The 18727-nt window shown below is 39.1% G+C and overlaps 1 protein-coding gene across 1 annotated transcript; it reads left to right on the forward strand.

Moving 5' to 3' along the window:
• Window positions 1–15040: 15040 nt before the first annotated feature.
• LOC126471049 (uncharacterized) lies at window positions 15041–16093 on the forward strand. The gene has a single exon (XM_050099117.1). It carries the CDS (start codon window positions 15041–15043, stop codon window positions 16091–16093), a length of 1053 nt encoding a protein of 350 aa, XP_049955074.1.
• Window positions 16094–18727: the final 2634 nt, after the last annotated feature.

Below are 18727 nucleotides of genomic sequence, written 5' to 3' on the forward strand. Positions count from 1 at the left end.
GTCTGCTATCCCAACTCTTGGATAACACAGTAGTGGAGCTGTTCAATGAAACCCTAACATAGTCTCCACCATACAAATAAATAAGACAATTCTGATCAAATGAGTGATGTTGTGACAGGGTGCCCTTTATCGTCAACCATAGCTAATTTGTTCATGGAGAATTTTGAGAATATCACCATGCAATAGCTCCCACAAAGCTGGGTTGTTTTTCACAGGTGCAGAAGTGGAGCTTGATCTGCATGGAGGAGGATAAACATCAGGATGGAGTTTTTGAAATGAGAGAAATAAAGCGCAGTATGAATATACTTTGGGTATTAGGGATACTTGTGGGCATGTCTAGGCTGGACTGTAAGGGTGTCAGCCAGTTGGTTGTAGAGTAGGGTAACAGGAAGAGGAAGAGAATGCTGTAAAGTTTTGAGTTAACTGTTGGCTGGCCAAGAGGAACAAAATCAGAGACAGGTGTCCTAAGCAATCCACTCAGTAGAAAAGCTAACAGAGAAGAGAGACAGAGGCAGATGGTATAAACCCACCTGCTCTGTATCATAGCTGAAGTACAAGAAATCGACCACCTTGTATTCCGCAGTTCAAAACGCAGCCAGAAATTGCCATGTGACTCCTTTTTCATGCCTCCTATTAACTAGCCATGGTGGTGCATGTAGCTGGTTTTGTCAGCAGAGTACCAGAGAAAGTGGTATGATACTAATGCCACAGTTCTACAAGGCACGTAGTAGGCACTGCGGGAACTTACGCTGATAGCTGGTCACATCTTCAAATCTGAAAGAAAATTTTAGATCGTCAATAAATTATTAAAGTAAGTAACCCAGAGTATCTAGTCATCCCGCACAAACCTTTCCCTTCTGTGAGTCCCATGTTCATTAGGGGTTACCCCTTTTGGAGACTTAAAAAGTAGGAAGAGATGTTTTGTAATGTCAAATATATTGCAAGAATTATCAAAATGATGAGGGTAGTCTAATCTAAAATTTTATTCTGTTACAGTGCCAACATATCACATTGTAACTTGCCTAATTTTGTGAATGATTTTTTTGCTACATAATGTAGGGAAGCAGCCTACTCATGCCATATAAAATTCATATGCTTTCCATTGTGTGCCAGCCTAGTCCGCTGTAACTAGCTATGACATCACGAATGTTGTGCAATACCTTAAAAATAAAGTAAATAATCTGAAAAGTTAATAGCATGTCAGGGGTTATGCTAAAATGATGATGTGTTAAGTTTCAGTTTAGTAACTTCAACAGTTTTCAAAATTTGGACATTTTATGTAAAAATCATCGGCACAACAGAATGAAGCTAGAAACTTCAAAATTTATATTCAGATTCCTTTTTCATTGTAACTTAATGGGAACAGCATGCTGGATCTCACAAAGTAATATTTTGGTTGAAATTCATGATTATCTGTTTTTGTGTCCTAAAAGTTCAGAAGCAAGATAGGTTAAGTAAGTGATTAGATAAAGCTAGGATGTTTATATTTAGGTAGAATGGAGATACACTATAATAACAAAGATGTGAGAAGTTTCAAAAAGGTAGCTATAAAACTATAGCTGCAGCATCTCTCCAAAGGGCAAGTTCAGAGCTCATCTATTGCATGCAGTACAACTAAAATAATTCTCTCGCTAAAAGTATTTAACCCACCCACATTAGAATTTTATTATAAATACTTACCTGTGTGATTATTGCACAATTAAATTGAGAGCTTCATTGGCCTTCAGCAAATGAAGCAATTAATTATATAGTAAATTGAAGTGGTGCTTTGCTACCCCAGCGGCTTCGGTGGTCCGCACCGTGGCTATATAAATAGAAGCGTGGGATCTAGAGTAAGTCCCCAGTTCTCTTCTAGATTAATATCAGCGTGCACTCTGTGTCAGAAGCCACATCACATTTGTGCAGTTGCCAGGAACAGCCTTGGATGCCATATTACGTAACTCGATATGCACTTAACAATGAGTTCGCATTGGGGTAAAGTGTTAATTATGGAACGACTCCAGTGATTTAGTCTCAGTTTGCATATGTCGTGTTTTCACATGTTGCTGCAGGACAGACTTTCTACCATTACTAGCGTGGCGTTTGATGAGTATTAACATCAAATTTTGTCGAGCATTCACTTTGAACATTTACATTGATAATGATTATTGAACAGTTTCGTTATCTAGGGATAACAGGATCCGCCCAATAGACTCTGAACAGCTCTGATAGCACAATAGCTGATATGGGTAATCATTTGTCTGGAATTTTATGCTTATAGTTTTTAGAATATAGTGAAAATTGCTATAGTAAACTGCATTTTCTATGAATCCCAGACATCATCCTAAATCCTGAGAGTAATGAACTTCAAAAATCAGTAACTTTTATCCTCCATCAGAGTGGGCACAGTGAACTTTAATTGCACGCTTCACAATTTTGCTAATCACTTTCTGGTTGCCAGCATTGTAGTTAGAGAGTCTGTGTTGAGAACAGCAATACAAAAGAAAATAATAATTCTAATTTTCCACCCGCCACCCCACAATGAGACATTGATAAATCCTATGGTATTTGTGTGCCTGTGTGCACCTGGAGATCAGGAAAACACCATTATGAGGAGACAAGAATCTTCATTCCTTACTTTTACCATTAGTAGAGTGTTTCTTCTTACAATTACATCTACAACGGTTACAAAAAGTAGTTGTGGGCCTTGCCCACTACTGATAAATTAACAAATTAATATTAATTAAAATAATGCATCCTGGGTGTAACCACCAAAACTCTTCTAATAATATGAAACACTGTAACTGCTATGGAAAACTGTATAAAACCCTTGAAACCTATGCATTTCTTACACACATACGTAAATTTGAGTTTTATTACAAAGAGTAAAACAGTACAAGTACGTGGACCCATGGAATCCCTGTAAGTAAGTGGAGGTAGCAAAGAATGTGTCACTTTCTATGACAATGAGATCTTAAATAATTACTTCATGGGATAGATGAATTTAATTTCTAGGGACTTTATTTCATAGGTTAATTGGTCAAGAATTAATGGCTTGCTTTAAAACGTCTTTTAGCACAATACTTATCAGGCCCATTTAAATTATACATCTTTTGTGTACACACATGCGTTTACACACAGGCGTTTGGAAGTTGGAGAGGCACAGCTTGAGACATAAAACCTAGCCACTGCAGAGGCTAAGCCAGAGTTGTTCAGTTAAAGTGCCAATAAAACTGGTCTCCTTAAAGAATTTTAAGTCTGGTCATCTCCTCGCCTCTTGCAATACTGTCGGATGCGTAAGTGTCTGGAGGAAGTATTGTCTTCTCCTCAAGGTGTTAGTGTTGTATCTGCTTGCAGGGGCAGCTGTTAGTATGAGTATAGTGTGTAGTTGCACCCAATCAAAAATTTTGTAATGGGTATTTTACCCACAATGGATTTGAGGGAATATGTTTGCACTGAGAGGACCTTTGCGGAGCAGATGTGCTAACTACAGTTGCAATAATGTACTTGTGTCAAAGTGTGAGTTATCTCCTAGTTTTGGGCAATACTAACCTAACATACTGGTGTAGCCACTGCCATGCTTTTGGAAACACTGCAGTCCCAAATGGGAGAGAAGGGTACTGAAATGATTAGATTGCTTCTGAGCATCGTGAAGTACAGTGGTCGTTCTGATTTAGACAGTAGCTCCACCAATGTTCTCTTGGTGCACAAACTAATGTGTTTATAAAAATATATGGCAGAAATAAGTAACTTCAAAAGAGGAGCAATGAGAAATAGTGAAGGGAAGTGCTATACTTTGGTTTTGTGTTTATTTTTAATTTCGCGGATGTCGGATGCTTATTTTGAGCGCTTACTGTAAATGGCTGTAAAAGCCATTTATCAGACTATTAAGCACTTATTGCATGACACAGATTTTTTTTTTTTTTTGAAAAATATAAAAGGAATTAGTGCATTTTTTTCATCAGATAGTATTTGTCTTTAGGCAGTGGTTCAAATGGCTCTGAGCACTATGGGACTTAACATCTGAGGTCATCAGTCCCCTAGAACTTAGAACTACTTAAACCTAACTAACCTAAGGACATCACACACATCCATGCCTGAGGCAGGATTCGAACCTGCGACCATAGCGGTCGCGGGGTTCCAGACTGTAGCGCCTAGAACCGCTTGGCCACCACGGCCGGCTAGGCAGTGGTCACAGTGGCACAGGTATCTGTGAATTCCACCAACAACCAACATCATCCAGTCTTTTCAAATTAGTACGCCACTACATGTGCAGTCACAATGTAGCTGATACCCCAACGGACAGATTTGGGATGACAGTCGGTGAAATTCAAATCAGTTTTTTTCCGTCATAATGGCCGACACGGCAAGAAACATGGACTGTGGGAAACTGATAAATTTAGTCAAAGGAGTAGTTTGTGGCATCCTGAGGATGTAAAATATAATCAGGATATAGCTCGGAATCTGTGAACTGAAACCACTGGTTTATTGGAAACCACAAGTAGCAAAATCTTTATTGAAAACTTTAGGTGCAGATTATAGTCACATGATTAAAGTTACTGTAGTGGATCTTTGTGGGTTGTGGTAGGTGGACATTAGTTGTCTACAAATTTCTGTTACCGCTTACTAGCATTTTTATGCTATTAGGATGGTTATTCTGTTCCATGAAGCGGTTTGCAAATGTGGTGCATGTATGCTTTTCCACTTTACAGTACTTTGGCTGTCAGAGTATCCTATTCCAGACTAAGTGTTTGTCTTTCACACGAATGCTGAATGACAGTAATTGAAGGTTAACTGACATATGTCTGCATAACTTCAAATAAATTCAGCCAAACAGATTTCTGCTGCTAGTCTAGAGGTGTGGTTTGAGATCTGTTAAAAAATTGATACTGTACTCATTTAAAGATGCAATTCTGGCTCAAGTAAAATGAGAAGTGACACTTCGTCATCTAGTGATGACATCTTTCCAATGATTAGGCCTATACCGTGTTCTGAAAATTACGGTTTAAAAGTTTCTGTGTGATATGTTGGATTTTATTTACCATGCCCTAAATACTATTAAATGTGGACTCTGTATCATGGCAGTCGGCCGCAACCATAAACAAACAAGAACTTATACTGCCTGAGGGTACAGTAGCGGTGCGAGGGAATAAGCTTTGCCTCCCTCTGGAAGGGCTGCCATCCTATGTCTGCATTCCGTGCTTCCACAGAAACAAAACTGACATAATGGTCAACAGGATCGTTGATTCCTTTTGATGTGATGAGAGTCGCATGCATAATGCAAATTGGAGAACACAAAGCATTTAGTATTGGCTACAGCAAAACTGTTTACTGCAGTTAGCAGAAGTAGTTCACGCCCGACCTCTACCGGTAACTTACACAACCATAGTTCTAAACACTCCCCATGAAAAACTGCCACGATATAGTGTCAGCATAATTTAAAAGCTAATATTTTCACTCTTGCACCACAAGTTCTATGAAATTTTTAATTTATTCTATATTGAATTTTGGAGCTATGCTTAGTGAAAGTGTCCTAAAATACATTGTAAAATAGTTGATTTTCTTTGTTAAAAGCTACACTGAATCTGAAATAGTACTGCCTCCAGAAATCTTGTTACATCCTTTCTCAAATCCACTTGGGGAAGTGTACAAAGAACAGTCAATCTTTCAGTACTAGAATCTGATTATCTGAATATACCTATTGCCAGTATTGCATGAATATACACCATTTTTAGAATAAAGTGAGCTGTTGTGAAACCACAAATACATTTTTCATTAATTAAATAATACCTGCTTACTCCACACAAATTTTATCCATTCATCACATAATAGAAACATCTACTTTCACCACATAAATTAACTGTTATGTGCTCATAACTACTTGCAAAACCTTTATACACCATAGTCACCAATGTAGTGTAATAAACCATACTCTGAACAATGTGTTTTGGAGAGATCCTTAGTGCAGTGTATCACTGAAGCTACATATTTTCATAATACGTGGGTATTTTGTAAAACTTGTCTCATAATTCCAATAACTGAGGACAGTCTGTGCAGTATTTGATCTGTTCTTTTCGAGCTCATTTGGCATCTATTTAATAGCAAACGCTGCATTGCAGAACTCATCTCTGAGCACAGAGGCATCATGGTATTATCCATCTCATGCATGGAGGTTAAAATCCACCCTACTTCAGACTAAATTCTAACCCAACCTAACCTAACCTGGTCAGCTCCGCCAAAAGATGGCTAATGAGATCAGACGCACTGTGACCAAGCCATTGTCCAGTGTCATTGGGTGACCTGTAGCAATGGAATCTGACAAACATTGTCTATGCCATTGTTAACATAGCCTTAGTCCTAATTAAGGCCAATTCACAATGGCCATCATGTCACGTCACGCCCCATCCTGTCAAAACGTTCTGCAATGCATTTCAAATGGCAACATCCACACTGGTCATCCCGTCCCGTCACGCCACATCACATCACTTCAAGGTTTCTCTGGAGGAAAGTACTGATGGCCGATGCCATCCATCCATTGCTGATCACATGACCCACAAGCTCATTTCCTCCCAATACACGGCCATGGGCAGATCTCCATATTTTGTTTCATCGTAGTTTTTGTGGTTGATATCAGCTGATTGTTGTTCATTATTTGCTATAAATTGTTTGTTTTTGTTACTTCTTTTGTTAAAATTTATAATAAATTATGACAGATTACCAATATTAGATGTATGGTGTGAAATCCGTAACTCTCTGAGGTGTAAGTATTTGAAGGTATTTGTTTCCTGTATTACTGAATAAAAAAAAGTGAGAACTTCTACTTTCATACAGGTTCCAACAGCTGAAGAGGAATGGTTTAGAACAGTAGCAACTTTTGATGAATTGCGTAACCGAGATAAGCTTCAAATAATACCTACTGAAAATTGCAGATATTTCACACGTTAACTTTTGTGAGATGAACAACTTGTATTGCGTTTCGCTGAGCAGGAGCAAGGTACACAGTTCACGTAGAAATTGATGATGTTTGTCAGGTGTGCTCCCCAATTGGTCGTCTGCATATGCATGAAGCGCCTACATACGTGCGGGAATAAGATCATTCCTGTTCCACCATCCAGTGATCGTACGCGTGAATATTGTGCAAGTGGCCTCATCTACAAGGTATGTGCTGGCGGAAATGGTGCATCACCTTGCAAGCTCATACATCCCATGTAGAATGGGCTTAACAGTGGGAAAGTGTATCTTGGAGGTAAATTAATGTTAACTTCATAGTACAACACATTTTTAATTAAGTGAGTAAGGGAACTTGGAAATCGATGTGGTGGCATTTTGCCAGTACAGTGCAGCCAATTTTTACGCACCTTCTCGGCAACACAGAAAAACAATTTTTCAAGAGTTTTTAGTGGATGTATTTGTACAGTGTGGTACTACACACAATTTGTAATCTATTTTACGAGATGTAAGTTCCAAAACAAGACATCACTGTGAATTTGCCTTATGACAATAGGAGGAGTAACCTAGCCATTGAGGTCACAGGCATCAGATGACTCGAATGGAGCGTTTTAGCTGGCTTTCAAATTATTTGAATTTCATTTCCGTTTTTATAAAAGAATACTGATGTTCAAGAACGAAGAAAGCATGTTACGAGCATAAAATGACGTAATAAACTATCTAAGATGATTTCTAGAGAAGAGTCAAATACCCTACTCTATGTAGTACATTAAAAGTCATGACGTAATCCGATACCAGTCATATGGTCTCTGGGCACTTGTGTGACATGAAATTGGGAAAATGGAGCTTGCATCCTAGTCCAATAAGATTCAAGCTGCCTCTCTCCCTCCCCATTCTTTATAACTAAGTAACTGCATAGGGCTCCTCATTCAATGTCTGTGCATGCTAGGGAGAGAATCAGGTTTTTTAAACAAATTGTTACCAGCAATAATTTTTTCTGTGGTTCAATAGCGAAAGGATCAGAAAATAATAACAATGACATAACAAATTTATGTATGGTCTATTAATAACAATTTTTTGCAGTACAATTGTATTACAATAATTTCTTGTTGTCTATCAACAATTTTTATGGCTTTAATTACAAATGTAATGTACAATAAATTTTTTTCTAATGACCTATTTACAGTAAATTTCAAAGTCATTTTTATAAATATTCCCGTTGTCATATACGTACATTGGTTTTATTTACAATAAATTGCAAAGCTGTTTCTTTTTACATTTAAGTTTATTGCTAACGCTGCACAAATAGTTGTTCCTCTGAACTGGATGCACAAGAAAGGTAGGCCTATACCCTCTGTGTGGCCTTAAGAATGTCAGGAGGGATTTCAGGAGTTGAAGGACGCGTTGTCAATGTTGTCATTGTCTGATTCATTTTGATCCAGCTAAGCCTCTTGTGTTAGCTGTGGATGCATCTTCTTATGGGATTAGGGCTGCGTTCTACCATAGAATTGGCTCATCTGATTGGGCGATTGCATTTCTATCGTAAACTTTCAACAACAGTGCAATTATAGCCAACTTGAAAAAGAGGCGCTTGCCATTGTCTATGGCGTTACCAGGTTCCACATTTCTATATGATTTCTATATGATTTCTATATGATTACAGTTCATCAGCCATTAATGGCTTTGTTCAATCCTTCGAAGCTGTCCCTCCATGGAAAGCACAAAAATTGCAACATTGGGCTCTGTTAGTAATTATCAGTACGAGATGTTGTACAGGCTCACCGCTTAACATTCAAACGCTGACTTGATGTTTTGGTAAGCAGACGGTACGGCCACAGCACTTGATCATCTGAGGAAGTTTTGTCTTTATTGCTCCAAGGTCACTGGGGGGTAGTTCGAACAAAGCAACTCACCCGACTCTGTCCATCCAGACCGTCTCAACACATACAAACTGATTTCGTGGCTCCATTCTGGAACACACAATGGTTGTTAGTGGTAGACGCATACAGTAAATTTCCATTTCTTGCCCCATGACATCCACCACTACTACTAGTGCAATATCAGCTTTGTCCTCTATTTTTTGTGTCAAAGGTCTTCCTGAGGTCCTTGTCTCAGACGATGAACCACGGTTTACATCAGCCGATTTTCACCAGTTTTATGCTGATAATGGCATACACCATGTAACTACTGCTCCTTTTCATCCTCAATCTAACAATGAAGCTGAACGGTTCGTTCGAAAGGCACATGTAGAAAGGCCATTCTTCTCACACACAGGAGCAAGCCTTAAAGATTTTTCTTTTCTCCTTTTCCTTGTTGCCACGTGACAGAAAGTCACCGGCAGAATTATTACACGGTCTTTGTCACAGTGCCCTGATGCATCTTCTGCAGCTGCTGCAGAACCAGTTTGTTCCACAGGGCCGTTTTCTTTGAAGTTTTTGGTAAGAAACACCTTCGGGAGCATGGTGTCATCACACACGTATTCTGCTGTTAGACTTACGTCGTTCAAGGTTCCTCTGGGCACCAATGTCGTCACCTGAATAAGCTGCAGCGCTCTTATGTTAGTGATTCTGGCACATAATGTTTGTCCACACATCCAGCACTCCGCTGGGATCTGCAAAAGCAGTCCTCTCCACTTCGCAGTTTGTGTCATTCAGAGTGGTGCTGGAGATGGGTGTTGCACAGCTGCCACCACCAATCCAGCAGCCTGAGCAGATGTCCGTGGAGCCACCACCTCCTGACAGCCGTCGCGACAATAGGGTACAAATATCTCTGGAGTGAACGTTTGGATGCACAAAACAGATTCTGTGTTGCCAGAATACAAAGCCACCCTGGTGACCTGATCTTGGGACACCATAGCTTTGTCTGTAAAGTGCCTTGTACATTTACAATGTCATTACATTGCTAGTATACTCAGATTCTGTTCGTAGGTGTCATGGATTTGGTATAGACACATCATAAACGTTTGCATTTGATATACCTCAAATAAACCGGACTCTTCATCTTTGAGGAGAAAAATAAAGAATCAGTTTTCCTTCTCTACGGCAAGTCTCACAGCCAATAAGTACTAATTTTTTGATATCTGGGACAGCCACCGCTATGTTTGGATTTTATACGGAACTTTATCATTTTGCCAAGTCTATTGTGGAAAATTTTTCCTGTGACAGCATTTCAAAACGGCTTAGTAGAAAACCAGCACATTTGAAAGTGTCCCAAAAAATACTGAACTTGCCGCACGTTAGAGGTTATACCACTAGCTTCCTTGTTGGTTTTTTCCATCTTTTTTATGTTTATTTTCCTTGCAACAATGTTTACATTTGTGCAACTTCGGCCAACATCTAGGGTATAATATATGTACCTCAAAGATATCAGGAGCAGTTTTGCTTACTGGTTACACTTTGACGTATTTATTTAGTGCATTTCATGTAAATAATCCCACTACATTACAGTCTAAGTAGAACTCAAAAAAAATTCCGATCGCTGGTTAAATGTGCTACAAAGCCATATGCATCCCAAATACTAACAATATATATCACACATTTCACTCTCCTCTCTTCCCCATCTCCCAAACACACTGAAGACTGCATGAACTTACAATACTGTTGCCTCCATAACATTTATTTTAGCTTCTCAGTGTCATCTGTTGAGGCATAGACTACGTAACAGCATGAAGGCAAGTGGACAATGACACATGACAGAGTTTGATGGCGTCTTAGATACTAATATTTTATGCCTGTTAATCAAGTGGTACACATAATAACATGAAGGTTATTCCAAAAAGGGCAGCTGAATTTTTACTTTAATTATAGTCTGCGTGTGTGTGTGTGTGTGTGTGTGTGTGTGTGTGTGTGTGTGTGTGTGTGTGTGTGTGGTTTTCAGATTTTGTTCCCCATTATTATGGTTCACATTCAGTCTGATGATTTCTTATTAACCTGCTTGCAAAGCAGAATATACAACCCAAATATGAGGATGCCAGTGCTGTGATAAACATAAATGAAGGAAGTGTTATGCACCAGACTTGTGCAGAAAATTTATTTAAGATAAATGCTGAAATTTCACTCAGTATAACATGTCATACACTGAAGAGCCAAAGAAACTGGTACACCTGCCTAATACTGTGTAAGGCCCCTATGAGCACGTAGAAGTGCTGCAACGTGAGGTGGCATGCACTCGACTAATGTCTGAAATACTGCTGGAGGGAATTGACACCATGAATCCTGCAGGGCTGTCCGTAAATCCCCCAGAGTACGGCAAGGTGGATATCTTTTCTGAACAGCACATTGCAAGGCATCCTAGATGTGCTCAATAATGTTCATGTCTGGGGAGTTTGTTGGCCAGTGGAAGTGTTTAAACTCAGAAGAATGTTCCCGGAGCCACTCTGGAGCAGTTCTAGTGAGGTGTTGCACTGTCCTACTGAAATTGCCTAAGTCCACCGTTATGCGCAATAGACATGAATGGATGCTGCTGACCAGACAGGTTGCTTACATACGTGTCACTTGTCCAAATCGTATCTAGATGTATTAGGGGTCCCATATCACACTAACTGCAAATGCCCCACACCATTACAGAGCCTCCACCAGCTTGAACAGCCCCTGCTGACGTGTAGGGTCCATGGATTCATTAGTTTGTCTCCTTACTCGTACACATCCATCCACTCGATACAATCTGAAATGAGACTCGTCCGACCAGGCAACATGTTTCCAGCCATCAACAGTCCCATGTCAGTGTTGATGGTCCCAGGCGAGGCGTTAGGTTTTTTATTGTGCAGTCAGTTTTACCGGATTAATGATATTCACGGTACACTCGAGAAATGGTCATACAGGTGACGCAGTTCCGGACTGAAGCTCCTAGAACCGCTCGGCCACCCCGGCCGGCGAAAATACATATTTGAAGCCGCTAATAGGTATAAAACATCATCAGTAATGGTACTAAATGCCTTCTCCACAAATTATTTTGAGCAATTAGATCAGGAGTCCACTCGAAGTGTATGTGGTTGCGAAAAAATACTTGGCCTCAGTAACAAATAATACTTAGTAAATAAGGAGCATCATGATGGATGCAGGGATTAATGAGCACATAGTCGTTGTAGGGAGACTCGCCAGTGCAACAATAGGTTAATAAAAGATGGCACTGACTCCCCATTGTACACAAAGCAGGCCAGAAAAGTATTGCAGAAGCAATGAAAAATGCACGCCAAATTTAAAAGAACACAAAATCTCCAAGATTGACAATGTTTTACTGAAGCTCGAAACTTAGCACAAACTTGAATGCTAGGTGCCTTTAATAGCTTCCACAGTAAAAATCTACCTCGAAATCTAACAGAGAATCCAAAGAGATTCTGATCATATGCTAAGTACACAAGCGGCAAGATGCAGTCAATACTCTCACATTGTGATAGCAATGGCAATATTACTGATGACGGTCCCACTAAAGCAGAATTGCTAAACACATTTTGCCAAATCCTTTGACCAAAGAAGATGAAGTAAATATTTTAGAATTTTAATCAAGAACAACCGCCAGCGAGTAACTTAAACGTAGATATCCTCGATATAGCAAAGCAGCTGAAATCACCTACTAATAGCAAGGCCTCTGTTCCAGATTGCATACTAGTTAGGTTCGTTTCAGAGTATGCTGATACAATACTCAGCAATCATATACAACCATTCGCTTGTTGAAAGACCTGAACGTAAAGACCGGAAAGTCACACAACTCACACCAATATTTAAGAAAGAAAATATCAGTAATCCTCTGAATTACAGTCCCGCATCACTAACATCAATGTGCAGTAGGATTTTGGAAGGTATACTGTGTTAGAAAATTATGAATTACCTTGAAGGAAACGATTTATTGACAAATAGCCAACTACCCAACGTGGATTCAAAAAAATATCGTTCTTGTGAAACACGTCTAGGTCTTGATTCACAAGAAGCCGACTTTCGGCGTTGTGCATATCTATGAAAGAACTTGTCCCCGAGATGAGGGAGTGGCGGTCGCTGTGTCTTCTGTCTCCATGTCCAGATGAGCCAGTTTAAGTCGTTTGATAGACACCGCCTGCTCTCTTCCGTTCCAGTGAATCTTAAATGAGTGTGACCTCCTTTACACCACTTCAAATGGTCCTGTCTAAGGAAGCGAGAGTGGGAGTCGAAGGCATGCTCAAATGTGTGTGTAAATTCCTAAGGGCCCAAACTGCTGAGGTCATGGGGCCCTAGAACTTACGCACTACTTAAACTAACTTATGCTAAGAATAAAAACACACACACACACACACACACACACACACACACACACACACACATAAAATATGAATCCACCACACAGTACAAAAGGCGCAACAAAACAATACAAAGAAAACTATGTAAACATTCCACTGTTGCCGTCACCAGTGGCGGATTTAAAAATTTTGCCCCCTCCTCCTCCCCCCCCCCCCCCCCCCTCCACAAAAAAAAGACATGTTTTAAATAATTACCATTACCCGGTCACTTCGCAATTGCCGTTTTGGGTGGGAAGGCTGTGAGCTGTTTCCGTACTCTGCTATTCGTCGTTCTGAACGACGCGTCAGCGGTCTAGTCGCTCTCAATCAAAGTGTAATATGGTTCCTGCAGTGTACTTGGTGTACAGCAGCGTATAAAACGAACTTAAAACTGAATTGTGTTAACACATTCTTCTGTCGAAAGACAACAGAAACGAACACAAGGAAAATAACTTTTCTTTTACGGCCTAAAAAATCAGCAGAGCGTCTAGGAGAAACGGATTTTTGTTATACATTCACTTTTAATATGACCTTTTTACACGAAACTGTTGAAAATGAAAATAAAAAAGTTTTTTTTACGATCTAAAAATTGAAGCGAACGTATCATACATTAGAAGTTAAGTTAATAGGCCTATGTACTTTACAGAGATGCGTTCAAAATTAAAATTAAACTGTCGGTTTTCCGATCTAATAACTTGAATGTGTAGCAGCTATAAACACACATTCGGTATTGATACGTGAATCAATAGGAAAGCGTAAGAAATTAAATTGAAACAGAGATTTCGGTGCACGAACTAATAACTAAATACAGACGAACAAACACAGAACTGGATTTGCTATTACATCATTTTCCAGACTAGTGTGGAAAAATCAAATTTGTTTTATACTCTAATAGTTACGTGTAAATCATTAGAGTCTGTGTAGCTAGATGCTGCATAATAAGTTTACACAATACCTTTAATCCATGTAAGGGCTAAACAGTTTTGTAGTGCAGCTACTGCTCTCACTGTAGCTCTTTCTAACCGTATTCGAAAAGCTTTTACGTATTTATCGACAGAACTGAACTACGTTACTTATTAACACTTTTTCATCTGAGCGTACTCTCCGACAACGTATATTTCCACAGACGCCAAGAATAAGCATCAGTTGTAATATACTACAGTATGTAGGGGAAGGTGGGGGAATTACACGCATGTGGGTAATCCCACGCAGGCTGATTTACGCAATTTGAATAGCGCAAGCTGTTCCCAGTTGGTGCTACACCCTGCCGGCAGGAGTAACAACTACTACGCGGCTTACGCCAGCCATTTTCCAGTGACATTGTTGGAGCAGTGAAGTATTGTTTATTTTCGGCATGTCTCATGTAATTTTGGTCAGCTGTATTTTGAAAGGTAAGGGTTACTTTAAGTTGCTTTAATGTAATTCTTGCTTATCAACTACTAACCCTAGATGAAACCTTTAATTTCATTGTAGATTTGTCCCGCTATTTGAATTAGGTGCCGAGTTATGCTTAGGTTAGTCATCGAACTTACAGTGGGGTAATGCCACGCAGATGTTGAAGTGCAAGGTATTCCCCCTTGCAGGTTATATTTTCGATACTAACGAGTTTTTTTTTTTAAATTTCAGATGGGTCGATGTTACAAAAGAAAAACTCAGAAAGCAAAATGGACGCAAGAGGAACTTTGTAAGGCTCTTGATGCCGTCAAATCTGGAAGAAAAATACGAGAAGTATCAAGAGCTTTCGGGAATTCATGAAGCTACTCTGCGAACGAGAATGAACGTTAAAAATACCGGGGTCCAATACTTGGAAGAAACCCAACATTTTCAACAGAACAGGAAAATGAGATTAGGGATCATTTTATTACAATGGCCAAGCTGCTCTATGGCACTACATGCACCCAGCTGCGAAAGATTGCATTTGAGTATGCAGAGGCTAACAACATTGCAAACAAATTTGATAAGTCATCTAGGTTAGCTGGAAAAGATTGGCTAACTCTATTTTTAAAAAGAAACCCAAGTATTAGCATGGGAAAACCTGAAGCAACTAGCATTAACAGAATACAGGCATTTAATGAAGAAGAGGTTAATACATATTTTAAAAACTTAGAACATGTCTTTGAAAAATATAAATTTAAAGAGCGGAGAGTGTTCAACGTCGATGAAACGGGCATAAATACTGTACAAAAGCCCGAGAGAATTTTGGCTCTTAAAGGTGTTAAACTAATGGGTGAGGCCACGTCTTGGGAAAGGGGGGAAAACGTGACTGTGATATGTTGTTTCAGTACTGCTGGTACCTACATCCCCCCTATGTTTATCTTCCACAGGAAGAGGATGTCATATCTCTTAAGTAAAGGTGGACTAGTTGGAACAATATATGGTTGTTCCGTCAATGGCTGGTCCAATGAGTCATTATTTTTCAAATGGATCCAACATTTTCTGAACATTGTAAAATCAACTATTGATTACCCTGTGCTGCTGATTTTAGATAATCACAGCAGCCACATTTCACTTGAAATTTTTGAATTTTGTAAAAAACGTTCTATTGTCATGGTAACCATACCTCCACACACTTCTCACAAGCCTCAACCACTAGATGTTCCATTCTTTTCTTCTTTGAAATCAGCCTTCTGTCATGAATGTGATGTGTATATGAAGTCACAGGTGTATCAAAAAATTACACCATGTGAGTTAGCAGAACTTTTTAATAAGGCATATATTAAGGTCACTACCTTGGACAAAGGGCAGTCAGGGTTTAAGGCAGGTCGGATTTGCTCTTTCAATCCAAACAAATGTCAGCATGACGACTTACAACAATTTGAGATCTTAAGAGATGTTGTCCTTGAAGATGAAGAGGTTCCGATGCAACAAATGGAAATGAAGTGGTTGCATCTACAAACGAGCCACATATCGCCAAAATGAGTCAAGAACAGATTCCTGGATCTCCAGCAGAAGATGTTCCACTTCTTGTAGGCCTAGAAGAGGTCACAACAACATCAACTAAAAGTGCATGTGTCAAGCATGTTAGTGTATTTGACATATATCCTGTTCCAAAACAAAACCAACTTCTTCCTAAGACGAAACAAGCCAAGGGAAAGCCTAAGGGAAAGTCAGTGACCCTTACAGCAACTCCAGAGAAGAATAAACTGCTAACAGACTTATCAATAAAGAAATAAAAAGAGGCCATGAAAAAGAAAGCTGAAGGAAGCAAGAAAAGAAATCATAAGGAGAAAGCAGATAAGTGGAGAAATCTGCAACTTAAAAAAGTCTCGAAGAAGAAACAGACATTATATAAAAAGAAACACCGCCAAGAAAGTGAAAGTAGCAGCGAGGAAGACCTAAATCTGGACTTGCAGGACTTTTGTGATGACGATGAAATGGATGATATTGATCCATTGGCGATTTCAGAAGATGTCTGTTTAGTTTGTGGAGAGTTTGGGAAAGAAGGAAATCTATAGTATCGATGTATTTCTTGTAGCAGATGGAGTCATGTAGAATGTAGTGGCTGGAACACTCCAAAAGGTTACAAGTGCGATTTTTGCTGTATGAGAAAATGAACTCTTTTCACATCAATAAAAATGTAAAAAACGAAAATTATAAAAGATATTTGTAGAATTACATTATTTCGTTCTTAAATATACTGTTTACTATTTGTAGTAACTAATAAGCAAATAAAAATAGCAAGTGTTGTACATTTTTATGGTTTGTTTGTTTTGCGTGCTATTACCCAGTACTTTGCGTGTCATTACCCCCAGGGGTGGGGACTACCACGCATTTGCACTTTTTTTTATTTTAATGTTCAAAATTAAGGAACTGTTTATAACTATTTACAGACGATTGGAATATGTGGAGAAATGTCCATTGTATGGTATGTACTTATTTTCGTAGGTTTTAATGACGTAACGAATGGTTCACATCGATTTTTCCTTAGGTGCGTGTATTTCCCCCACTCTCCCCTAATACTCAGTTCCTAAATCCAATGAATGTGCTCTAATTTATAATGAAAATCACATTATAATCTTAAATTTTTAAAACTAGTATGAATAAATAAACAGACTCACCAGTGAGCAAAGTTTGCGCCTGGCCTTGACGGCAGAAACCTCGTTGATCATATCTTCATAGTTCAGACGGTTACCAGTTAGGAGGTCAGCTTCGATGTGAAGAATGGACAAGGCGTTCAATCTCTCCTCAGACAACGTAGAACGTAGGTACGATTTCAGTCTTTTAAGAGCCTAAAACGAGCGTTCTGCTGAACAATTTGTAATTGCCATACATAGAAATATTCCAAGAGCAATGTCAACACTCGGAAACACGGACCGTAACCTCTCTTTTCGTAAAAATTCATTTCTACTGATATATCACTAATCCCAGAAGATTTCAAAAGTTCCACAAAATGTACATATTCACTAGGGGAGGTAGGCTCTTAATCTGTGTCATACGACTCTCGGAGTTTTGCTGCACGTTCAGAAATATCGTCAGGTGAACTGTTCTTAAGGTTACTGGAAACTGTGAAGGAGTCCAACAGTGTTCCATAGCTATCCTTCCTCCTCACTAATTCAGCGTACAAGTTGCCGAGTACTGCAAGAAATGTTTCGACTCTAAATTTTTCCCTCCCAGTCAGAAAAACGTCTGCAGAGTCCGCTTCTTCGTCATCATGATGTTTGCTTTTTCGTGATCTTTTATAAATGCATTCATAGTCTATATCAGCCGCAATCTCTATGAATTTATTTTCATAACAGTCGAACATGCCACAAATAGATGCAATAAATCCTACAAGTGATTCATATAATTCATGTACTATCAATATTTACACTTTTCAATTTCAGATTTACACTATTAAATCTCTGGAGTATGTCCTTCCAAACCGTCATCATGAATACTATTTCTAGTCTGCTGAGTTGATTCAATAAACCTGAAGCCTCATTTCGCACAAGTGGTTTTTCAAGCGTATTATTGGTAGTATGTGTTAGTGAATTGATAACGCCCTCCCAGCACTTATACAGGCTTCCTCTCTTTCTGACCAACGTGTTTTTGATAAACTTTTTACCGTTTTGCTTCCTGGTTTCATGAAAGAAAGAAAGAAGTTTATCCCAGCGCTTTGTATAAACAGAGAAAAAAATTATAAAGGTTTTGCACTACATTGAAAAATGAACATGCTTCCCGAGAACAGCTTGCAGCACTAGTGCCGACTAAATTCAAAGTATGTGCTGCACAAGGCACATAATGCGCTTTCGGATTTCGTCCTTCAATGCATACCTGGAAACCAATGTAGGTTCCTGACATATTGCTTGCGTTCTCATATAACTGGCCTCTACAGTCAGTAATATCAATGGAATTTGTAGACATGACTTTAAGTACGGCCTCGGCTAAGTTTTCCGACTTGTGTCCCGGGCTTGGTAAAAACAGAAGGAAACGTTTATCAGGTTCACCAATCTCGTTAACATATCTTAATATGAAAGATAATTGATCAATATGTGAAATGTCCACAGTAGAATCTACTATTATGGAGAAATACTTGGCCTCTTTTATTTCACTTATGATAGTTCTTTTTATTCG

This window comes from Schistocerca serialis, chromosome 3, assembly GCF_023864345.2.
Source record: "Schistocerca serialis cubense isolate TAMUIC-IGC-003099 chromosome 3, iqSchSeri2.2, whole genome shotgun sequence".
Classification (NCBI taxonomy): domain Eukaryota; kingdom Metazoa; phylum Arthropoda; class Insecta; order Orthoptera; family Acrididae; genus Schistocerca; species Schistocerca serialis.

What these genes read in the sequence shown, in the direction of transcription:
- LOC126471049 (XM_050099117.1), top strand. Translation starts at nt 15,041, where the DNA reads ATGGCCAAGCTGCTCTATGGCACTACATGCACCCAGCTGCGAAAGATT.